The sequence below is a fragment of the Polypterus senegalus genome, chromosome 1 (genome assembly GCF_016835505.1).
Source record: "Polypterus senegalus isolate Bchr_013 chromosome 1, ASM1683550v1, whole genome shotgun sequence".
NCBI classification, from domain to species: domain Eukaryota; kingdom Metazoa; phylum Chordata; class Cladistia; order Polypteriformes; family Polypteridae; genus Polypterus; species Polypterus senegalus.
The window spans coordinates 114,828,947-114,855,513 of NC_053154.1; the positions used below are offsets into that span (position 1 = coordinate 114,828,947).

A 26,567-nucleotide genomic window follows, 5' to 3' on the forward strand; every position below is an offset into this window, starting at 1 on the left:
CTAGACTTTAAAAAACATGTTGTGTCTAAAACAGCTTTAAAGAGTTGGTTTAAATGGAAATATCTGGAATTATCTTGGAATTCACTTAATAAATGGTACATATATAACAATGCTTGAATTGTTAGTTATATTTAGTTTGAATCTTAAGCAGTAGTTTTCAACCACTGGACAGAAAATGTCAAGAAATAAATTAAGAATGTGGATATGTAAAGATAAATCAGGTAGCTTATGACTTATTCTTTATAAATCATATGCTGAAATCCCTCCAGAATTATAAACTTCCCATTTGTTGTTATACTATGAGGATGTCCTTTTCTGCTACACATTAAAAATTATAGCCTGGTATTGTACTTTGATATTTATGAATGCCAATACTAGTCTACTTAAGTGATAGTTAGGTAACTACTAGATGGATATACCAGAATTTTATTTTGTTGTTACTGTTAGTATTTATATGATATACTGTATTACAGAAAAAGGCACAATATTGTTCACTTCAATAAATGGGTGTACTTTGAATAAAAAAAAAAAAAGTTTGGTATCGTAACATCCCTATATGCACATTATTTAGAAAAGATGTGAGTGTTCAATGTTACACTTTCAAAATTGAATTTCTCTATTAGAAAGAATTTTTCATTAACTTTCTATACCTAAATGTCTCAGGGGATGTTTTCTTGGATCAAATGATGATTAGGAGAACATACGACTGTATGTATAAATATTAGAATGAATGAAAAATTTAAGTGAAAAATGGGTATAACAGAACATGAGCTTAGCTGAACAGTGAGCATTTTGTTAGTAAGGCACAATAATTTAAAATGACATAAAAATGTTTTTGAATATGTACACAGAACATTTTGAATTTATAATATTATTTCATACTATTAAATTGCTACATAAAAAACAAAAAACTCTAAAGCCTCACATTACATACAATGGACTTAAATTCTTACATATACATGCATTTACACATATCATATGTTCTCTGTAACCTATCTCTGTGAAATACACTGTTGATGAATTTTTACCTGCATGGTCCTTCTCTTAGAAAGTATGATTTCAAAGTTTTTCCATTCCCATCTTTGTTCAACAACATGTGCAAAAATGACATGTCCATTACCACATGCACCAGCCACTTGAGTCCCATCTACTGACCAAGCAATGTTGAAAATACTTCCTGTGTTTGGCTTTTCCAAAGCATAAGACCACTAAAAGAAAGAACACAGTACAAATATTTTATGTTAAGTTATGAGAAAAATCTTTGGGGAATTTTTTTTTTTTAAATATAGTATTTACCATGAAATTACAATGTACTCTGAAATACTGACATAATATGAAGGAAAGTCTGTAGACTTTACAAAAGCCATAAATGTAAAGTCATAAAGTCACCAACATTTAATTAGACAAAAAGAGACCTGCAACAAAAGGTAACTGGAAGGTGAGAAATGGTGTTTAATAGTCAGTGCAGAGTGTAAACTTAAGAAAAAAGAATAGGCAATAAAGCTATAAACTCAGGTATGTTTGTTATCTGTTTTAAACATAATACTCTCCCCCTTGATGTAAATGTGTCCACACTGCTAAGCAAATGGTTAAATATACTTGGAATTCTCCTTGTTTAAAAAAATAAGAGGTTTTCCTAAGACTTTTGGAGTACCTAAATACCTGTTATATGCCAGATTTTAGTTGTGCTCCTGAGTTCTTGGAGATTAACTGACAAAAAAGCACTACATATTTTCATAACAATAACTAACTAATTGGTAAGTTACTTTGTATCTACAATAAGTGCATTCCTATTAATGGTCATGCTTTGCAATCAATCAACTCTTGTCTCTAGCCACTTAAAAGCATACACTCTTCAGCTTGTGTCTTTCATTAAACACATGTGCAGTTAAATGTCAACAGTCATACAACTGCATCTTCAGTAGAAGCAAATGTGAAAACATTCTACTAATAAGAGTAGTACTACAAAATGGGAAAAAACTACAATAGTGAGAATATAGAATATAGTAAGTTGGCCAAATATTATGAAAGAATTTTTTTTTTTTAATTTAAAGTGGTTTAGCTCCTTATTGAGTAAGTGCTACTTTACCTGCAAAAATGTTACAATAGGAGAAAGAAGAGATGCTTAGTTGGGTTGTGGTTTTTGCAATTGCCCTGCCTGTAAAACGATGAATAAATGCTTGTCTTAAGAATTGTTAAGGCATGTTATTACATTTTGGGGCCTTTTGCACATTTCACATGAAATGAAACTAAGATTTGTTCCATATTTAAAGAGATATGCCATGAAATCTGCAAGAACATATGATGAAGACCATGGAGCGGCTGCTGCTTCACCACCTGAGGCCACAGGTCTGCCACGCCCTCGATCCTCTGCAGTTCGCATACCAGGAGAAGGTGGGAGTGGAGGATGCCATCATCTATATGCTACACCGATCCTTCTCCCACTTGGACAGAGGCAGTGGTGCAGTTAGAATTATGTTTTTGGACTTCTCTAGCGCCTTCAATACCATCCAACCTCTGCTCCTTAGGAACAAGCTGACAGAGATGGGAGTAGATTCACACCTGGTGGCATGGATCGTGGACTATCTTACAGACAGACCTCAGTATGAGCGTCTCGGGAACTACAGGTCTGACATTGTGGTCAGCAACACAGGAGTGCCGCAAGGGACTGTACTTTTTCCGGTCCTGTTCAGCCTATATACATCAGACTCCAATATGATTCAGAGTCCTGCCATGTGCAAAAGTTCACTGATTATACTGCTATTGTGGGCTGCATCAGGAGTGGGCAGGTGGAGGAGTATAGGAAGCTAATAAAAGACTTTGTTAAATGGTGCGACTCAAACCACTTACACCTGAACACCAGCAAGACCAAGGAACTGGTAGTGGATTTCAGGAGGCCCAGGCCCCTCATGGACCCCGTGATCATCAGAGGTGACTGTGTGCAGAGGGTGTAGACCTATAAATACTTGGGAGTGCAGCTGGATGATAAATTGGACTGGACTGCCAATACTGATACGCTGTGTAAGAAAGGTCAGGGCCGACTATACTTCCTTAGAAGGCTGGTGTCCTTCAACATCTGCAATAAGATGCTGCAGATATTCTACCAGACGGCTGTGGCGAGTGCCCTCTTCTACGCGGTGGTGTGCTGGGGAGGCAGCATAAAGATGAAGGATGCCTCACACCTGGACAAACTTGTTAGGAAGGCAGGCTCTATTGTAGGAATGAAGGCAGAGCGACAGGCGCTAAGCAAGCTTGTGTCAATCATGGAGAATTCATTGCATCCACTGAACAGTGTCATCTCTAGGCAGCGAAGTAGCTTCAGTGACAGACTGCTGTCACTGTCCTGCTCAACTGATAGACTAAGGAGATCGTTCTTCCCTGACACTATGCGACTCTTCAGTTCCACCCTGGGGGGTTAAACACTAACATTATTCAAAGTTATTGTCTATTTTTACAAGCATTTTTGTTACTCTTTAATTTAATATATATATATTTTTTTACTATACTGCTACTGGATTATGTGAATTTCCCCTTGGGATTAATAAAGTATCTATCTATCTATCTATCTATCTAGATCATATTTATTATACTGATGATATAAACTATGCATATTAGATAAAATGTGCATTACTGTATGGTTAGAATAATATTTATCCGGCCCTTTCCATGTGATTTGTTAATCATTAAAACATTCAAATATACAGCCTGCACTATTTAAAGCAGGCATGCGGGTACCAAAGGATTATGTGCAAATGCCACTCATAGTCTCCCTAAATAGTTCCGAATGCAGCATTGTAGTGTGCACCAGGAAAACTTTTACGACTGCATCATGTAGAGAATGTATGCAGAGGCTGCCTGTACAATAGGGTAATTTTTTAATTAAAAATGGATTTATAGCCTTCTAGTATTCAGTCAATTTTGTTCATGTGGCTGGAAAGAGACTGTGGATAAAACAAGCCAATAAAGGCTAATGCAACCTAGGCAGTATAATCAGGCAAGCTAAAGACAATCAAAAATACAGCTTATTACAATTATGATGTTAAAAGCAGTCTATAAGAATAAACAGCTCATTTACCTTTCTTAATAATGGAATATGTAAGCAGACAATGACAAAGAATTTAACAATGAAAAGAAAAAAATTGCAGTATGGTACATTTAAAAGTGACCTAATAAAATACAAACAATGAACATTAAAGGCCTGGAAAAACATATTCTATTCAAATCCTGCTTCCTTTTGATTGATGCTGCCTCGTTAAGTAATCAGTCTGAAGCCCGACAATGACCCTGTACATTGGGGCAATTTTTTGTCATATAATTTTTGGTTTATGTCTGTTTATTTCACAGTAGTTAAAGCTAGAACAAAGTCAGTTCACGTGAGCCGCTCGGAGTACATGCATTGAAACTTCTCAGCTGTGCTTGTGCTATCTAGTGCGATCTATCTCGTGAATATCATATTCGTCTTAGGCATGACAAACTCCAGCGGCAGCGTGTCTATGAACCTAATTTAAAGTTAAGCTTTACACCCTGCTTTCCTATTCGTTTGCATAAGCACAGTCCTTCACCAGCAATTTTAACTCTGCTACAAAGTGATCAACAGTCTCATTTATACCCTGAGTCTTCTCATTAAACTTGTATCTCGCGAATATCATATTTGTCGTAGGCATGTCAAACGCCAGCGGCAGCCTGTCTATGAACTTAATTTAAATTTAAGGTTTACACTGTGCTTTGTTTCCGCAGTAGCTGCACTTATAAATATGCTTGTATGCGTGACTCGCTTCATATTCTTTTGCTGCCTTCTCAATTGTGTAATGCATTTTTTGAACAGGTTTCATTCATCGAAGTGTTCACTACCCAAATCGGTACTCGTGAATCTAAGATGTTTAACAGGCATTCCCGGTATTAAGTTGTGGATTTGCCTGGGAATATTTAGCGGCAGCGTGTCTATGAACGTAATTTAAATATAAGCTTTACATCTTGCTTTCCTATTGATATGTGTACAAAAGGCTTGTTCAGCATCAGAGGGTTGTTACATCACACACTGCATGCACGGGTTTACCTTTCCCAGTCCTGCAAAGTCAGTTCACGTGAGCCGCTTGTAGTACATGCATCGAAAGTTCTCAGCTGTGCTTGTGCTATGTTGTGCGATCTTGTGATGTCCACGGCTTTATTTAATGTTGGCTAAGAGCTGGCACTTGAAAGTTTCTTTCGCAATTTCGCCGAGTTTGTGCCTGACCATCTCATCTTCGTTTGGATAAGCACAGTCCTTCACCTGCGAATATTTCACGGCAGTGTGTCTATTGGATAGCTGCTGACGGACGGCCTTATATGGGCAGGCACAACTCCGCCTCACACGGCGACCGAGCTGCAGGCTATAGCCGTATATATGGATCAAAGTAGGTTCCAGTTATGACCGTTACGTGTAGAATTTCGAAATGAATCCTGCCTAACTTTTGTAAGTAAGCTGTAAGGAATGAGCCTGCCAAATTTCAGCCTTCCACCTACAAGGTAAGTTGGAGAATTAGTGATGAGTGAGTGAGTCAGTCAGTGAGGGCTGTACTGAATGACTGGGACAGGTTCAAGGTGTGGATTGATGACGGTACAGGAGATAATTATACTACACAGGAGCACTATAAGTGCTTAAGCCCTTCACCTATGCTTCTGCATGTGAGTTGATGGCTGCCGCTGAATTGTTCGGTTGCCGTTTTCAAGTGTACCGAAATGGCCAAATATTTTACACCTTTGGACAACCGCCAATGCCTCTTAAACATCTTAGATTCACAGATGATGATTTCAGTAGTGGACACTTTGATGTTCATGAATGTTTAAACTCTGAAAAGCTGGATGCAGTTATCGATGAAACCGGTTGTATGTTTACAACGCTTGACAAATGCAGAATGTCACTTCAACACAAGTCCTGCAAATACTAAAGTAATTGAAACAAACCATGAAACTCAAACCGATTATGACAGCAGCAATCCAAGCTGTGAGAAAACAGTAAAAAGGAGGCAAGTCAGACGTTGTGCTACATTTTCTGATGCAGCTAGACGAAAACAACTTCGTGACACTGCCGCCAAATACTCGCAGAAAAATCCACGTTAATAGACACGCTGTCTCTAAATACTTGCAGGAAATCCACAAGTTCATAGAGACGATGTCGCTAAATACTTGCAGAAAAATTCACAAGTTGATAGACACGCCGTCGCTAAATGCTTGCAGGCAATTCAACAACTTAATAGAGAGAGCTGCCGCTAAATACTCTCAGGCAAATCCACAAGTTAATACCGGGAATGCCCGTTAAACATCTTAGATTCAAGAGTAGCGATTTGGGTAGTGAACACTTCGATGAATGAAACCTGTTATCTTTACAACGGTTGACAAACACGGAATGTAACTTGAACACAACACGTCCTCCAAATACAAACCTGATTGAAAGAAATGATAATCAAATCCTTGATGACAGCAACACTCATAACAGTGACAAAACAATTACATTGACAATCATGTTATGTTATTTTTAAAATGTTTCCTTTTCTTTTTCATAACTTCTTTAACACACTACTTCTCCGCTGTGAAGCGCGGGTATTTTGCTAGTTTGCAATATATTAGTTTTCACAAAATCTGAACTTTTAAGTTTATCCTTGCATGGTGTACATACATGTTAAAACTAGGCATCAATAAAATGTGCACCAATTGTAAAATTTCTGAAAAAAAAATGTACTTACTAGAAAAGAGATTATTGCTTTAAAATTACCATCTCTGCTGTGGTTTAATTAATTAACTTTGTCAAAGCAGAAGTTTTTTTATACTAGTACAATAATCTATTTTTATACAAAGTTTACAGCAATTTTTTAGCTATCTATATTTCTGTCCTCTAATTTTAAATACAAAAAGTTCAACTTTGTAACATACTAAGGAAAAAAGAAGCCCAATGGCACATAATGGTAGGAATCCATCAATAATGTTAGAACTGTTTTTAGCCTGCTTAAAATATCACCTTCTAAGGTAAGAGAGTAACTCATTAGGTTCAAGCCTTTGGTTGAGCAGCAGATAGATGTAAACCACATTTGCACTTGATTTTGTGCTCAACAGAACACTTCCTTATGTACAGTACATGAAGGCATACCTGTATGTTACATCACAATTTTAACATTATTAATTTCAAAAATTATGTCTTATGTCATAATTTCTGTATCCTTTTGCATCTCTAAAATTACATTAGGTCCGTGATAATTATACAGCTATTCCAGTTCTGTTTACTATGCTTAATTGTCAAGGGGAGACAAAATAATGTTCCACACTTTGTGCAAGTTATGTACTATTATATGCCTGGAACCTTTGCAAAAGTGGTTTTAGTTTTTGTTTTTATCCTACTAATGCATTCTTTTTAAGGCAACAGTCTACTCTTTCCTAAACATATAACCCAAATCTATTTTAAAACCCCCAAGAGAAATACATGAGTCAGAACAAACTATCTGCTTTTACTTAAATGTATACAGCAGACTCTAATGACTCCAGACACATGATCAGGTGATGAGAAATACTGATGAAATAATGGTTACTTAATGTTTTTAACATATTTAGCTTTTTGATTCTTTTTGCAGTGTGCTCCGAAGCCAGAAATAAGTCCTATGTTTTACCAAGTTGTCATAAATATAAAAAAATGGTTCAATATAGCTGGGAATTAGAAAAACATGGCAGGCGGAAAACACATTATTCATACTCTAACATATAGTATGAATACATTTTCTTATTACTGTATGTATCATGTTTATACAATGATACATATGTACTATATATTATGTTTTTTTTATAGTGTACAAAATATGCCTGATTTCATTTGTTGTTTTTATTCTGGAAAATAAAACTGTATTTAATCTTGACAATGGAACATGGCAAAAAGCAAAGTGCTTTTAGTAAAAAAGTGAAAATGAGAGATACTCTTGAGTTTTTACTGATATATCGATTTATATAAAAGTTTTTGTGTGTGTGCACATATATACACCTTTACAAAAGGAAAAGACAAATGTGCAATATGAAATGAATTCAAAACACACAAGAATATTGGCATTTGTGGTTCACGGCAGCAGTAAAAACCTTTTCCACTTCAATCAACACACAGGTACCAACCTTCACCCTTTGTTACAAGGATGGCTTAATACAACAGTTTAAGCAGCAATAGATATTTACATCCATCTTTAGCACAAATGATTAATATTATGGAAGCATATGTAACCCAAGTCAAATTTTCAAACAGCTCCCAACTGCTGTTGATCAATAAATCACTCCAGGGGCTTGGGTTTTATGGGGATTATGACTACTTTGACATTGTCTGAGTTAAAAACTGGCATTAGAAAGTTGTTTTGCTGGTCATTGTAGGCCTTGACTGATTTTGTTTATAAACATTGTTGTTATTGTAGTTTCAATCTCTTATTTAAAAAGGTGGAGAACAAAAGATGCTGAAAGTATCCAAGAACATATACTTCAGATAAGCACATGTGGTTAAGTTTAATGGTCAGCTTCTACGCATGCTAAATTTTTGTGCCTAATTCTGTAACATCCACATTAACAAGCAGTTACACTATCTTTCATGCAACAGTCAAGTAAAGAAGTACATATTATTCAAACATTAATAGTTACAGTAAAAAGGTTTATTTTGTATTTGGTTTGTTAATTCAATTAGAAGAAAACATAGTAAAAAGAACAAAGGCTTAAAATACATTTAATGTTGACTTACTTTTGTGAAAAATGTTAACTTTTATCATACAAAATGGAATGGCAAAGCTATGGTGGCATATTGATTTGAACATGATAAAAGCACTATAAAAATAAAAAGTATTACTATAATTAGTTTGGAAGCTTTTCTAAAGTAATGACACCTGCCCTTCTAATAATTACTATGTTGCATTTTAGTGATTTTAGAATTTAAAAAAAAGAAAAAAAAAAGACATTTTTCATTACTGGGGAATATGAAGATACTTCCATAACAGTCAAGAGAAACTCTCTCTCCAATTTATCCTTAGTTCGAACTAGGCCTCCTCCCTGTGGGCCATGGTTTATACACCTCATCTGGGTATATCCTAACTACATCAACTAATTCCTCTTGATGCAGGGAAGCAGAACTTCTACAAATTATTTTACTGTTAATAAAACACATAAGATTAATTATGAACTAACTAATGACTTTGTTCAGATTTCTAATTAATACATTTAATTTGGCTTTACAATTTATGTGACTTTCAAGTCATTCTCAAAATTTTAATTTCATTAAAAATAATTTAATTTTCGGCCAAACACCGGCAATACACTGTTCTGCCACAATATTGAACCACTGACAGATGAAGCAAATAACACTGATTATATCATTACAATAGCAACTGTCAAAGGAATGGGATATACTTTGAATTAGGCAGCTAGTGTACAGTCAATTCTTGAAGGTGAGGAAAAATGGCATAAGCATAAGGATCTATGCAACTTCGACAAGGGTCAAAGTGTTTAAACTAGACAAATGTGTCAGAATATCTTGTAGGGCGTTCTGCATATGCAGTGGTTAGTACCTACCAAAAGTGGTTCAAGAAAGAACAACCAGTGAACCAGTGACAGGGTCATGGGCACCCAAAGCTGATTGATGCACATGAGAATTGTATGTAGCAAGGGGTGCATGCTCCCTAGGAAGAGGTTCATTATGGACTGCAGCTTTTACTATACCTCTAATATACAGTACATAAATATATAAAATAAAGAAAGGCTTTTCTTGTGTTTAGCAAGTGAGGTTCGCACTTGAAAAGTTTTGTTGCAGGAATCACACTGAAAGAATGTGTTACTGGAGTGGGAGTCAGGTAATTTTTCAGTGGAGTTAATTTGTGTGTTTGTGAAGATAGTTCTGCTTTGTGAAACGTTTTGTGCAAGTGTGACACTGAAACAATTTGTCGTTGCAGTGGATTTTCTTGTGTTTGGCAAGGCTCTGTTTTGTTTTGAAAGGTTTATTGCAAATGTCGCAGAGGAAGGTTGTACCAGTAGATGAAACTGTAGTGTTTTGTGGAAGAGAAGAATGACTGAGGACTGATATGTTTGTGTTATCAGACATTACGGTGCATCCGGAAAGTATTCACAGTGCATCACTTTTTCCACATTTTGTTATGTTGCAGCCTTATTCCAAAATTGATTAAATTCATTTTTTTCCTCAGAATTCTACACACAACACCCCATAATGACAACATGAAAAAAGTTTACTTGAGGATTTTGCAAATTTATTTAAAATAAAAAAAATTGAGAAATCACATGTACATAAGTATTCACACCCTTTGCCATGAAGCTCAAAATTGAGCTCTGGTGCATCCTGTTTCCTCTGATCATCCTTGAGATGTTTCTGCAGCTTAACTGGAGTCCACCTGTGGTAAATTCAGTTGATTAGACATGATTTGGAAAGGCACACACCTGTCTATATAATGTCCCACAGTTGACAGTTCAAGAGCACAAACCAAGCATGAAGTCAAAGGAATTGTTTTTAGACCTCTGAGACAGGATTGTCTCGAGGGACAAATCTGGGTAAGGTTACAGAAAAATTTCTGCTGCTTTGAAGATCCCAATGAGCACAGTGGCCTCCTTCATCCGTAAGTGGAAGAAGTTCGAAACCACCAGGACTCTTCCTAGAGCTGGCCGGCCACCAAAACTGAGCGATCGGGGGAGAAGGGCCTTAGTCAGGGAGGTGACCAAGAACCCGATGGTCACTCTGTCAGAGCTCCAGAGGTCCTCTGTGGAGAGAGGAGAACCTTCCAAAAGGGCAACCATCTCTGCAGCAATCCACCAATCAGGCCTGTATGGTAGAGTGGCCAGACAGAAGCCACTCCTTAGTAAAAGGCACATGGCAGCCCGCCTGGAGTTTGCCAAAAGGCACCTGAAGAACTCTCAGACCATGAGAAACAAAACTCTCTGGTCTGATGAGACAAAGATTGATCTCTTTGATGTGAATGCCCGGCGTCACATTTGGAGGAAACCAGGCACTGCTCATCACAAGGCCAATACCATCCCTACAGTGAAGCATGGTGGTGGCAGCATCATGCTGTGGGGATGTTTTTCAGCGGCAGGAACTGGGAGAGTAGTCAGGATAAAGGGAAAAATGACTGCAGCAATGTACAGAGACATCCTGGATGAAAACCTGCTCCAGAGCGCTCTTGACCTCATACTGGGGCGACAGTTCATCTTTCAGCAGGACAACGACCCTAAGCACACAGCCAAGATATCAAATGAGTGGCTTCAGGACAACTCTGTGAATGTCCTTGAGTGCCCAGCCAGAGCCCAGACTTGAATCCGATTGAACATCTCAGGAGAGATCTTAAAATTGCTGTGTACCGACGCTTCCCATCCAACCTGATGGAGCCTGAGAGGTGCTGCAAAGAGGAATGGGCAAAACTGGCCATGGATAGGTGTGCCAAGCTTGTGGCATCATATGCGAAAAGACTTGAGGCTGTAATTGCTGCCAAAGGTGCATCGACAAACTATTGAGCAAAGGCTGTGAATACTTATATACATGTGAATTCTCAGTTTTTTATCTATACTAATAAAAGGCAAAGCCCTCACTGACTGACTGACTGACTGACTCATCACGAACGGTCATAACGGTTGACAACGTCCGCCATGTTGAACTTTCTTATTTCTGGCCCCATCTTCATGAAATTTGGTAGGCGGCTTCCCTGTGCTAACCAAAACCAATGTACATACTTATTTCGGTGGTATGACGCCACTGTCGGCTGCCATATTGAACTTTCCAACATCACTAATTCTCCAACTTCCCGTTTAGTTAGAAGGCTGAAATTTGGCAGTCTCATTTCTTACAGCTTACTTACAAAAGTTAAGCAGGTTTCATTTCGAAATTCTATGCGTAACGTTCATAACAGTCGACAATGTCCGCCATGTTAAACTTTCTTATTTATGGCCCCATCTTCACGAAATGTGGTAGGCGGCTTCCCTGCGCTAACCGAAACCGATGTATGTACTTATTTAGGTGGTATGATGCCACTGTTGGCCGCCATATTAAACTTTGTTACTTATGGGCCCATCTTCAAGAAATTTGGTACGCGGGTTCCCAACGCTAACTGAATCCTACTTACGTACATCTATACGTCCATAGCCTGCAGCTCATTCACCATCACTCCTCTCACATTGTTGGCTGCCTGCCTATATAAGGCCATCCGTCACTCCGGTCTCTTCATTCCCTTCCTTGCTTCGCCACGGGATTCACGTCTCCCTGCTGATAACTGCAACCTTTTTATTTAATCCACGGCTTCTCAGCTGTTTTACTGTTCGTTTATTACGTTTATAGTTATAGTGTAGGTATTTTAGACTTCCTTTACATTGTTCAGGTACCCATTTCCTTTATCGTTCCAACCGTATCCCCATTAACATGTCTATCGAGGTGATCACCATCGATCAAAGAACTGTCACTTACCGAGTGGTTTCCATGCCCGGAGATGGCACCTGCCTTTTCCATTCTCTGTGTTACATATTGCACGGCCATATCAGGCTCACTCTTGATATCCAGAGGAACATTGTGTCTTATGTATTGAATGACTGGGACATGTTCAAGGTGTGGACTGATGACAGTACAGGAGATAATTATACTACACAGGAGCACTATAAGAGTGAAATGCTTAAGCCCTTCACCTATGGTTCTGCATGTGAGTTGATGGCTGCCGCTGAATTGTTCGGTTGTCGCTTTCAAGTGTACCGAAATGGCCAAATATTTTACACCTTTGGACAACTGCCAATGCCTCTTAAACATCTTAGATTGACAGGTGACGATTTCAGTAGTGGACACTTTGATGTTCATGAATGTTTAAACTCTCAAAAGCTGGATGCAAAGTTATCAATGAAACCGGTTGTATGCTTACAATGTTTGACAGATGCAGAATGTCACTTCAATACAACAAGTCCTGCAAATACTGTCATAATTTAAACAAACCATGAAACTCAAACTGATTATGACAGCAGCAATCCAAGCTGTGAGATTTGAGGCAAGATTGTTTTTCACATGGCCAACTGTACGTTGCATGCTCAAGAGTAAGCTCAGCACACAGCTTGGTCATATTACAATGTGGTACACAAAGAGATCCTTAACAAATAACTATTGGTATATTTTCCTTCTGTTTAAAAAGGTTTACTTTTCTTCTTAATAAAAATTTTAAGGCAGTACGCCGATCACGGCGCAGGTATTTTGCTAGTTTTTAATAAATTTGCAAAAACCTCAAGTAAAGTTTTTTCACGTTGTCATTATGGGGTGTTGTGTGCAGAATTCTGAGGAAAAAAAATGAATTCAATCCATTTTGGAATAAGACTGTAACATAACAAAATGTGGAAAAAGTGATGTGCTGTGAATACTTTCTGGATGCACTGTATATGCTGCTGTGGAGACATAATCGGAATTGGTAGGAGGGCTTCGTATTGGCGAAGAGGACGAATAGGAATCGAGAAATGCTGTGTCGGCTGTGTGTGGGCAGGACCGGTTTTAAAGAGGAGCCGCAGGCAGCGTGGGGAAGGGTTTGGAAGAGGACGAATATGAATCGAGAAATGCCGTGTCGGCTGTATGTGGGCGGGACCAGAAGAGAAATATATATGAGATATACACACACATACACACACACACTAGCGACTGGGAGGCCGATTGACTCGGGCTACAATTTCTACATTTGTGAAATCCATACTTTCTCTGCAAAGAATTATTTGGTTTTTTTTTTTTTTTTAAGTCCTTGAAATGATTTTGTCAACATGGCACTGATTTGTGCTTAAAATAGGCCTTTAAGGCCGATGTAATGAAGAGCTACCTGTTTAAACGGGGCTGCAAGACGTGAACTCAGCTCTTCGGCACCTCATTTGATTTTTTTCCGGCAAACAAATTTTCAAAACAAACCGTATTTTACAAATCTAATTAGAGTCGGAGTAATAATTATGTTGGAATGGTCATTTTAGATCTGAGGTCAGGTAAAATTTAAACAATGGGCATTGTTAATACCCAGCCGTCATTACTCAGTTTGCCAATAGATGTCAGAAGGATGGATGCCAAAACCGAACTGCCCAAAGATAAATTTTGACCTACCAAGCAAATGGCGATACGTTCTAAATTACTTACGGTTCCGGAGCTGTTGAAGGGTTTAAGTCAGTCGACGATGTTAGTCCTGGAAAGCACGTCCCACCAAACCAACGTTCCAAAAACTAACCAAACTTACTGTTATCTGCTCGAACCAACACCGACTTACTATACTTGGCCATCCAGCGGCGTCACTGAAGCATTCGAACATTCTTAGCCAATCATGCAATACTGCGTCCGCATTTGCCACGTTATGTTCTAACTACAGGGGCAGAGTCCCATTGCATGGTTTTGACTTGTATTTAGTCAAGATATTGACGCAAACACCATATATATATATATATATATATATATATATATATATATATATATATATATATATATATATATATATATATATATATACTGTATATATACACACTGCTCACAAAAATTAAAGGAACACTTTTTTTTTTTTATTGGGCCTGGCATGAAATCAATTAAACCTGTCTGATAATTTTCTGGTTGGTTAAGCAGCTGAGGTCATTGTTAATCACTTTCAGCTGTATTGGTGTTCATGGACTTAACGACAGGTGCACTAAAGTGGCAACAATTAGAAAACCCTCAAAACAGGACTGGTTTTACATGTGGAGGTCATTTCAAGTTTCTCCCTCTTGATCTTTTTGGCTGGTTTTCCACTCGTGCTAGTTTTGGCTTGAGTAATTATCTCTACTGGCAGTATGAGGCGATTCCTTAACCCTACAGAAGTTGCACAGGTTGTCCAACTTCTCCAGGATGGCACATCCACACGTGCTGCAGCAAGAAGGTTTAATGTGTCTCCCAGCACAATCTCCAGAACATGGAGGAGATTTCAGGAGACTGGCTGTTATTCTCGGAGAGCTGGACAGGGCCGTAGAAGGTCCTCAACCCATCAGCAGGACCGATACCTGCTCCTTTGTGCAAGGCGGAACAGGCTGAGCACTGCTCGTGCCCTACAGAATGACCTCCAGAGGGCCACTGGTGTGAATGTCTCTACCCAAACAATCAGGAACAGACTTCATGAAGATGGCCTGAGGGCCCGGCGTCCTGTAGTGGGCCCTGTGCTCACTGCCCAGCACCGTGGAGCTCGACTGGCATTTGCTCAAGAACACCAGAATTGGCAAGTCCGCCACTGGCCCTGTACTTTTACAGGCGAGCAGGTTCACCCTGAGCAGCTGTAATAGGACGTGAAAGAGTCTGGAGAAGACAAGGAGAACGATATGCTGCCTGCAACGTCGTTCAACATGACAGGTTTGGTGGTGGGTCAGTGATGGTCTGGAGAGGCATATCCATGGAGGGACGCACAGACATCTACTGCGTAGGAAATGGTGCTCTGACTGCCATAAGGTATCGAGATGAAATCCTTGAACCCATTGTCAGACCCTACGCTGGTGCAGTAGGTCCTGGTTTCCTCATAATGCACGACAATGCCCGGCCTCATGTGGCAAGAGTATGCAGGCAGTACCTGGAGGATGAAGGAATTGAAACAATTGAATGGCCTTCACGATCCCCTGACTTAAACCCAATAGAACATCTGTGGGACATTATGTTTCGGTCCATTAGGCGCCGCCAGGTTGCTCCTCAGACTGTACAACAGCTCAGGGATGCCCTCATACAGATCTGGGAGGAAATGCCACAAGACACTTTCCGTCGTCTCATTAGGAGCATGCCCCGACGTTGTCAAGCATGCATACAAGCTCGTGGGGCCACACAAGATACTGAAAAGCATTTTGAGTAGCAGAAATTAAGTTTTTGAAAAAATGGACTAGCCTGCCACATCTTCATTTCACTCTGATTTTAGGGTGTCTACACAATTGAGCCCTCTGTAGGCAGAAAACTTTTATTTCCATTAAAAGACTTGGCATCCTTTTGTTCCTAAGACATTGCCCTGTCGTTATTTGTATAGATATCCAACTTCATATTGAGATCTGATGTATCTAATGTGTTTCTTTAAAGTGTTCCTTTAATTTTTGTGAGCAGTATATATTGTGCCGGTCAATGATTAAAATTTTTAATAATCACAACAATTACATTGTTACTAGCCAACCCGCCGCGTACCATACGCCGCATAATCAGGCCGGTTTTTTAAAGATTTTTAAGCACAGGGAGAAAATAAACATTTGAAAAATCGGTAATGTAATAAATCAGCAAGAAAAGCAACATTGTAACAATGCACAGAACGAACCAACACACAATCGTCTGAAGTGACTGAAAACTGGCGCACCGTCCTCGCGCCTTCTCCTACCAGACGGAGGGATGGGGGTGCACGGCGCGGAGTGTGGAACGGGAGGAAAGGAGAATGACGTCCATTCAGCTACGTCCGTCATGCTAGTCTGCTGATTTCTCGTTCAGTGTGCACTGCCCGCTCATGTGCCCACCTCCAACTCGTCAAGTTGCCGTCTTTACATAGTTTAGATGTACCTGTGAGTGACGTAGACTTTTCATTGCTCTGTGCGGATCTGGCTGCTTTTCTATATATAATCCACCAAGACACCCGACCACAGTATTAGCAAGGTGGGAGGGGTGTGTGTACAAAGGGTTGGGACGCAACCAGTAGGAGCGTAGGAGTCGCACTTAGTGGGACTTAGTTTGCAGCCCGAATGGGGTTCAACTGCTTACCCACGCCGGGTCGACACACGCTCAATGTCATGCATAACTATTTATTGAATGCTAAACACTTCTGGACACTTTCTGTGTCGTCGCGTCCGAGTTGGTGGCCGTGGCCCTGCGAGTTGTCGTTGTATCCAATGGTCTTGGAGTTGGTGGGCGTGGCTCTTTCCTGCGTGCGCCATAGGTGTCTCACTTGTCGGCAGCTTAGTGAATCCACGCCTCTTTTGGCGTGCTTTCCATGGTTGTCTTGCCTTAGTGAATTATATAAATAGATGCTCAAAATTCAATAATGAACTCAAAAGTAGAGTATTGTGTGTATTTGGTTTGCAAACACTTTAAACAAATAAGGTGCTTTTTAACAGCAATATTCCCTTTATATAGCAGACAGTTAAAATATTTCTTGTAAATCTCAACTTAAACATTAATGTAATCAAATCAAATATAAAACCAAAGCTATTTGCCACTGCCAGGGCATTAATGTTTTATCTAGTTTGTTATAGAAAAACAAGTTACCCTCAGAGGCACGATCATAGCATTATAACAGACACCTTCCGAACAACAGCATGTTAATATTTCTTTTTTTGTATCTGAACAGATACCAGCAGAAACATTTTCGTTTATTAGGGAGCAGCATAAACAGTCTATGTGCAGTAGCAACTCTTTGAGGGCTAATATTTTTTCCAAAAGGTAGGTTTTCTGAAAAGCACACAAAGCAATGGTTTCACACATAAATCAACATAAAATGTCTGTTGCTGCCTGTTGTGCCTGCTGTCAGTGCCTATTTGTAGTTTGTGACGGCCAGCAAGAATGCATGGTGGGCTGAATTCCTGGCTTTCTATACTCCAAGCATAATACCTTTAAAACTGTCAGAATTTATACATTTTTGGACATAGGATAATGCTGCATACAGAAGTATAATCAAGTATTTTTTCCATGGAATAAATGATAGGCTACATTAACTTGTCACTTTTGCTTTGAGAAAAATCCAGATAAAGTGAAAAAGCTTAATATGATAATACGGTTTCTGCCAGCCTCTGTTATCAATGCTTCTCAATGCATGTGTAATAATTGATTTCATGTTCAGAGCTAATGAAGCAATGCTAAGCTTTTAAACAGCATGTCTTGCTGATTACAAATGAAAATAAATTTTGTAAAACACAGGCATAGAAAAGAAGCAGCATCAATTAATTTAAGCAAAACCCCAAATATTTAACCTTTGCTGTTCAACTTGCCACACTTGTCAACAAATTTTTAGTAGAATCTGACAATTCTCAATTAAATTCTACATCTCTACATGTGCCAGGCAAGCCTTTGATTTTACTTTTAACCTCTTGAAGTAACATAGGATGCATTGTAACAGCTGATGTTTTTCTTAACTGCTAGTTTACACTGTCTATGGATTTTGAACAAAAAGAACATAAATACTGGCCAAGAATGTGGTTTGCATTTTCATATATTTTGAATATTCCTCCTCAAATATTTATATACCTAGACTAAGATATAATATTATTACTAGTTTTTTTTCTAAAACTAGAAATTTATATAACAACTATTCAACTTTTATGAGAATAACTTCTAAAGAGCACTGCATCAACAAGTACATGTACAAGAGTGGACTAGATTCTGGGAGAATGAGTGGGTTGAGGGAAGACGGACCAGGGCATTATTACTTATTTGAAGTTGGAGCACAGTTAAGTCAGTTTCTAAACCTGAACTCAGCGGTTTCTCTTATAATGAAGAGGATTATCCTCATCCACAGGGTGGTCTATCTCAATTAATGTTTCATATTAGTGGGTCAATATTCTGGGGCTTGGTGAATTTTGCTTCACAATGATAACTCACCAGTTACTTAACTTGGAATATGCTTATGGAACCATTTTAGTCTGCTTTCAAAACACACCACAGCTTTGCAACTGCTCTCATTTGGGTAACTAATGATTTGGTTATGGCAGCAGACACTGGGCAAATGTGCATATTAATTCTGTTAAAGCCTAGTGTTGCATTTTATAATGTCAAGCATAATATTCTACTGTTCTTCTTCAATACTATGCTCCTATTTGCACATTAACGTCTATGGATTCTGTGACTTACATGGCCATCTCTACTGCACCCAGACTTTGGAACAACCTCCCTAAATTAATCAAATCAGCTGACACAATTCATTCTTTTAAAAGGCAACTTCAATCACATTTTATTAAGGAAAGCACTTAACTTATTCTGACACTTTCTCTTAGTTTACCCACTCAATCCTGAGGCTCAAGATAATATACCAAAAAGAGTAAAGAGTCATACGCGTAATACTTATTTTTTCCATGGTTATGAATTCTCTGCTATAATTACAACTAGGGATTTTAAAACCGAAGAAATTTGGTAAATGTTTTATACAGTACTAGCCAACCCGTGGAGTACCATACGCGGCATAATCAGGCCGGTTTTTTAATGATTTTTAAGCACAGGGAGAAAATTAACATTTGAAAAATCGGTAATGTAATAAATCAGCAAGAAAAGCAACATTGTAACAATGCACGGAATGAACCAACACACAATCGTCCGTGACTGAAAACTGGCGGACCGTCCTCGTGCCTTCTCCTGCCAGACGGAGGGATGGGGGTGCACGGCGCGGAGTGTGGAATGCTAAACACTTCTGGAAAGACACAGTTGTCTAAAAAGGGAGGGTTTGAGGATACAACAGAAAGTGAATGAAAAGATGGAACTCTAGACTTTTCATTGCTCTGTGCGGTTTTGGCTGGCTTTCTATATATAATCCACCAAGACATCCGACCACGGTAGCAGCAAGGTGGGAGGGGATTGTGAACAAAGTGCAGGTGCATCTAAGAAGACGCAGGTTTGTCGCGGATTCGAATTGCTGCATGGGGCGTGTAAAACAGTTTGCTATGGTGGACGCAGTTGTGCGTCGTAACCAAAAACTCGGTTTTTAAAGACTGCCTACTTCATTGTGTTTTAACCTCAGTTGTAAAGGAATGTTTTAAGGACCCTATGGGATACCCCTCGGTTTTGGCTGCTTTTCTATATATAATCCATGAGTGGGAGTGTATGAGTCACACTTAGTGGGAATTCCACGGCTTGCAGCCCGAATGGGGTTCAACGGCTTACCCCCGCCTGTCTGCGTTGGGTAGACACACGGTCAATCTCATGCATAATTATTTATTGAATGCTAAACACTTCTGGAAATACACAGATGTCTAAAACAGGTTGGTGTGAGAATACAACAGTAAGTGAATGAAAAGTTGGAACTCTGGAGAGAGCAAAATACAACACAATAGTGAACCCGCGGCATAACAAACACCGCGTGGCCCAGACGTGCATGTGGACTCTCACCACAGACGAAAGGGACTAACTGGGTGGCCGGTGAGTTTTTGCGTCCGGGCAAATGGGCAGGCAGTGTGAATGCCTAGAGAGCGAGGGTAGACGACGGCCGGTGAAATAGGAGCGTTGGTGGGCAGGAAAACGTCTTCCGTGTTCCCGCAGGAGCATCTAAGAAGACGCATGTTTGTCGCGGATGCAAATAGCCATATGTAGCGTGTAAAACAGTTTGCTATGGTGCACGCGGTCGTGCGTCGTAACCGAAAAGTCTGTTTTTAAAGACTGCTTACTTCATTGTGCTTTAACCTCAGTTGTAAAGAATTGTTTTAAAGATTCCATGGGATACCCCTCGCAAACTATTTCACACACTGCATATGGCGATTCACCTCCGCAAGAAACATGCCTCTATGAATAACGTAGCTCGGAGGTGCATGACATGCACATGACATTAACCTGACCTGCACTGCATGTGGCCTCTATGACAGACGAATATAAATGATGCCATTTTTTCTGTGTTGTCGCGTCCGAGTTGTTGTCGTATCCAATGGTCTTGGAGTTGGTGGGCGTGGCTCCTTCCTGCGTGCGCCATAGGAGTCTCACTTGTCAGCGGCTTAGTGAATCCACGCCCCTTCCGGCGTGCTTTCCATGGTTGTCTTGCCTTAGTGAATTATATATATATAGATAAAGAAACAGAAGAGTGTAAACATTTAAATGCATATTATTAAGGTCTTATTACAGCAACTACAAAAGGGCAGATTTAATGTTATTCTTAGTGAATTCTATTAAGTACTGGAAGGGCACATGAATTGCTCTGTGCGTCTAGAGTGTTCAGTAGAATTAATACTAAGGTGCTGCACTTTATCCCATGTTTTAAGCTTACGTAAGTGGTTGGCTTAAACGTTGGGAGCTGGTGTTTCAGGTGTGCCGCAAACATTCTTCAGTTTGCTGATAGGATGTGTTCCTGTTTTTACCCTCTTGTTGTACACACACTCGCTCCATGGTGGAACAGATGCAAAGTGGGCTATAAAGCAGCTTCTCACATACAGTTGATTCTGCCTGTTTCAGTTTATTTTAAGCCATTCTACTCAATGGAAGAAAAGGGGAATAAAGTAAAAAGGCATATAAATGGTGGATGGGGTAAACTTTATTCAGAAGAATATAACAGTGCTCACTTTACATACTTGGCACTAACCTCCCATGCTGCAAAAGCCAAGAAAAAAAAAAAAAAAACGACTCTTGTAAGGAAGGAACTATTGATCATTCATTTGCGGAAGTATTTTATATACTCTGAAATGAAAGCACATTCCTATGCATCTCTACAATGCATTTAAAACAGCAGTGACTCTGGCCACATTAAGGCACTAGAATATGAAAGTATAATTTCAAATTCTCTATAATAGAAAACTGAAGTACTAAATAACAAAAACAGCATTTGCAGTTACAATGAGAATGCAGTAACATAAGACAAAAATTATGTGCGTAAAAACGTTTCAGTTTCAAATGCAACATTTTCAAGACCCGGACAATTTTCTTTCATGAAAACTAAAATATTGAACAACATGTGGCTCTGCGCACTACCAGCCTACAAACAAGCCTGTAAGAAGAATAAGTATCCCACCTGCAAGTAACACCATAAATGCTTGTATTGGTTAAATCAGCAAGAGCTCACTGATAAGTAACTGTTAAAAATAATGATAAATATTGCTTACTGCACTCCTTATATTGTGCCCTGAATCCAAAATAGTTTTGACACTTCCTAATATGAACATTCACACTAAACAAAGCAGTATCTCTCTCACTACTGTGTCTTTTCTCCCTAACTTGTTTGCTTGCTGCTTGACTATAACCTCACTGTTGCTTTAATGCAACTGCAAGTGTGGGTATACTTGCTGTAGTGATATGTTCTGAACATGCACATCATTGTAGCAAGCAAAATGAGAAAGACTGGCGAGGAAGGTTTTCAGAACTGGTTTTACCTTGATCTGTCAGAGTTTGCTTTGATTTGATTCAATTGTACATAATTTGATTTATGGAACTGAGCTGCAAATTTACAAGGAGGCTATGTTGAAATTTTTCTTTCTCTGTAATGCACATTGTGATAGGGGGGAAAGGGTATGTGGGAGTAAGTCTTAGGTACTGAGCATTTTTTTAATTTTTCTGGCCAAATTTATGCCTCATTCAACTAAATGTTGAAATGTTTTTTTAAATTCACTTCCCTAATTACATTACATATTCATCCATGTTAGTATCGTTCCTACTTAAAACAACTTAACAGAAATAGAAGGTAACCCAAAATAGCTTTTCAGGTCATACAGGCTACATATTAGTTCACATAAAAAGTGGACAAAAAGATATGCATGTCAAATGGACATTTAGCACTGAAAAGAAAAAAAGGATGTAAACAACTATAAAGAGTGATTTTCTTTCTTTTCGCTTAAAACCAGCCATAGGCAAACCATTATACTATAATTTTCAGATTGCTAACCAGTTTTATGATTTTGGGAGTGGAAGGGGGCTGTAATGGAGTGTTAGAGGTTAATATTTGCACCACACTTCTATGTTTCTACTTCTGATAACAACATGTGACAGTGTGGAAGTATTTAAAGTGTTTCTGAAGATAAAAAAACGTATCCAGCTGAAAAGCCAGAAAAAAAAATCTCTGTCATACTACTTATTTGATAAAATATTAAAGAGGACATCTTGCAGCAGGATGCAATGATTTTCAGATGCTCAAATGCTTAGACAAAGTGACTACAGCACCACATCTGAAACGTACAACTTTTACATTAAGAAGGGGCTTAATCATGTTCAAAGCTCTAGTGCAACTGGGTCTGCACATAAAAAGAGAAAGTATTAATTCTTGATATTGTCAAAACAAGATATTTCTTTGTATTTGTGGTCACTAAATATAGCACACACAAGTCCATGGTTCGGTATATTACTACGTTACCTAAGGAGTGTTCATAGCTGTCAACTTAAATATGCTATCCTAGGGCTCATGGGTTAAATGTGAACATACCACAAACATAAACAATGGGTGTGCTCAACCAACAATAGGTTCAACTTATTAGGCCCCATCAACAAAAGCTTGACATAAAAACGTTCTTAACTGAAGCTGTGTTGGTAAAGTCTGAAAGACTGGATATTCTTACTTTGTTCACTGAGCCTTCAGGTTAGCTTGCTTTTAAGCATCAGGTGAATTTCATTTGCCCATTTCTGTGTTTCTTTGAAAACAGCAACTCTTCTTAACAACTATTAAATATGAAGATATATAGGCGTTTTACTTAAAAAATTAAGGACTGAGTTAACTCTGTGAGGATTTTACAGTAAAGACAATGCTAGAAGAATGAGAACAGGTTTACAGACTTTCAAACATCAACAGATGTAATGCTGCAAAAAGTGTCAACATATGCTTTAAGCAAAGTTTAAACAATTACAACTATCTCTGTCCTAATTTTGAATGTGCAACAATGACTGCCAAGTCCATTAAATAAAAATTATTAAAAAGATAAAAAGGGTCTGATATACTGGGCTGAAGAGCAGAAAATTATTGTTTTTGCAATATTTTTAAGACACTGTGGAATATGTTTTTTTTTTCTTCCAAGTCCATTAAATAATAAAACTGAAGCATTAGCTTTGCTTTCTGTGGGTCACTGAACACAAGAAAGTTTAATCTGTTAACTTCATTGCTCTTTTTAAATAATTTCAAGAATTCTCTACTCTTTAGCCCAGTATATCAGACCTTTATCATTCTTTTTTATTTAATGAAGTTGTGAAAGTGTCCAAGAAAGATACTTTAGCCTCCAAAGGTTCTTTTATATTGGTGAACAAGTTAATCCTGGAAATTCCTAAATAACATTCCTGAGCTTAGTAACCTTGTTTTAGATTTACACCATGTAATGCTTGTCACTAAAATCTTTAACAAGGGCAGACAGCACACTGTTTAAAGTCAGTTCTCAGTTTTCTACCCCAGAAGGATTCAACACTGAACCTCTAAGTACTGTAACAGAGTATTCTGCAAGCTAATGGGACCAGTCTTTTTTCAGTTTTCCACTGCTGGAAGAGGGGCTGCACGTTTGAAAATAGCACGAAAAAAACAAAACAAAAACACACACTGCCAAATCTATATTTTTCGCCGCACATGCTTTCTAAAATAGCCCAATATGGCGTGAAAAACTGGCAACCAGAACACAATGCTTATTGTTTCACAACACTATCTTTTTATACAGTGCTTCGGTAGCTGATCATTCAAAAACTGGCACTAGTTGCAACAGCTGGAATAAAACAACTAAATTTTCACTGGTTTTATTTAACACTAGAATTACCAGAGCCCACGATAAAACATGTAGATCCGGCCCACCTTAAATCCGTTCACATCTCTCCCTCAGCGTCTTTTGCCCTGTAAATGTGCCAATAAAGTCAAGCAGCCTGGTATCCCATCCCCCAACCACCACAGAACGTGCACAATGTTCCCCCAGTTTATGCCTTGATTATCTGGGAATGAAGTGCTGGAGTTTTAGAATGGGAATAAAAGATCGTTATTTGGAACACATGCATTTCATGTGTGTTCCATTTCTATAATAATCTGTGTAAACACATTGTTAAAACAGAAACGTTTTTCATATTTTAGTACTAAATGACAAAATGTTGGCATAAACTATATAATGTGTGAAGCCTGAAGCCCAAAGATCAAATAAACACTTTCACAAAAGGTTCAAGGACGACACAACAGCTTCTGTGGCGTAGAGGTAATATTTGCTGACTTGTAATCAAGAGTCCCCAGTTTGATCCCGACTGCCTCCTGTATTTGCCGTTTTCAGTAGTGAGCTGCTCTTATTGTTAATATTATACAGTACACACATACATTTGATTTGCGTCTGTAACAGACGGTGTACATTTATAGGACTTGTAAAAGTTACCATTTTTTTTTCACTTTTATTCTCTCAACAACAACAACATTTATTTATATAGCACATTTTCAAACAAAAAATGTAGCTCAAAGTGCTTTACATAATGAAGAATTGAAAAATAAAAGACACAGTAAGAAAATAAAATAAGTCAACACTAATTAACATAGAATAAGAGTAAAAAAACTCCACATGGCTGGAGAAAAAAATAAAATCTGCAGGGATTCCAAACCATGAGACTGCCCAGTCCCCTCTGGGCATTGTACCTCACATAAATGAAACAGTCGTCTTTGTATTTTGGGTTCTCACAGAAGGACTTTGATGATGGTGATCTCAGTCACGATCATGATACATATCTAGGGATCTGACGCTGTTAGTTTTTATTTGAAACTGGGAGTAACTGTAGATGTGAGTGGTGTTTTGAGGCAATGGAACTGGACATTCTCTGATCTGGAGGGATAAAAGCTGACACACAAATGCAGGTGAATCTGCCTTCTTCGTATCTCACCGTCACTTGATTTTTTTGTATTCAGTTTTATGAAGTTATTCTGCTCACGCTGAATTAGTATGCTCCTTATGGTCTACGATGTCAAAAAAAAAACACAGACGTAGATATATATGATATTTGGAATTGTTCATTTTAAGACCTGTATAGTAGATTTCAGAAAACATTGTAGCATGGGTGCATAACATTGCATAACATCTTGTGCTTGTCATCAGTGAGCATGTGTTTTTTTTTCCCCCAATCTTGCCAGTTTCTATGTTGCTGCATGGGGCTGTTTCTTTTGTACTCCAGGAGATGCAGAGGAAAGAATAGTACATAGAGGTCACTTCAGTGCCATATGCAATCATCAAATTCAAATGTTAACAGTTCACACACACGCAAGGACCGTCCTTCCTACATTTACGACATGTGTACCTGTTGCAATGTGCATACTTCTCTCTATGCCTTGGTTCCTATTACATTGAAAGGGCACCTGACACTGACTCAGTTTACTTTCCTGGGGAAAGCAGCTGTCTTGGAACAGAAGCTTGTCGATGTTGCATCTTCCTTTTATTTTTCCATGGCCTTTTCTAGCAAGATGCAACGACGAAGTTCCTCTGCAAGGTGAGCCATGAACACTCTTTTGTCAGTGGCCCCCATGCATACCTTGCACAGTACATGTGCGTTGACTGCCACCAGGTCAAGCGTGTTACAGCACAAAGTAACTGGCCACCTGCATGATGCTGTGCGCACTGAATAAGCGCACGCCTTCTGGTGCACAATGTCAACGCAGCACGGAGAAAAAAAGAAAGAGAGATAAATATATGGGACATTGGGAATAAATTTATTGTACTTGTAAAAGTTACTTTTTTCAGTTTTATTCTCTGAATGACGATCATGCTTTAACCCCCCGCCCCTCCTGATCTGACAGTAACGAACAGCGGCAGTAAAAAATTAACACTCGATCTGATGCTGTTCATTTTCAAATAATATTGCATTAGTGCGATGATGTTTTCTGATTGGTACTAGTCAGGTCATAAAATGATTTCTTCAAAATGTCACATATATTGTCTCTTTCTTTCAGGTGTGTAATAGGGACCACAGCAAAGAGAGAAGTATGCACATTGCAACAGGTACACATGTC

The 26,567-nt window shown here is 38.6% G+C and overlaps 1 protein-coding gene across 3 annotated transcripts in view; it reads right to left on the reverse strand.

Moving 5' to 3' along the window:
• Nucleotides 1–26,567, reverse strand: part of ift80 (intraflagellar transport 80 homolog (Chlamydomonas)) — a 261,632-nt gene that overhangs the window by 66,887 nt on the left and 168,178 nt on the right. For all 3 annotated transcript variants that reach the window (XM_039756563.1, XM_039756573.1, XM_039756581.1), the window contains exon 9: nucleotides 1,029–1,208. In XM_039756563.1, coding sequence (XP_039612497.1) covers nucleotides 1,029–1,208 — 180 coding nt within the window. The remainder of the gene's footprint in view (nucleotides 1–1,028; nucleotides 1,209–26,567) is intronic.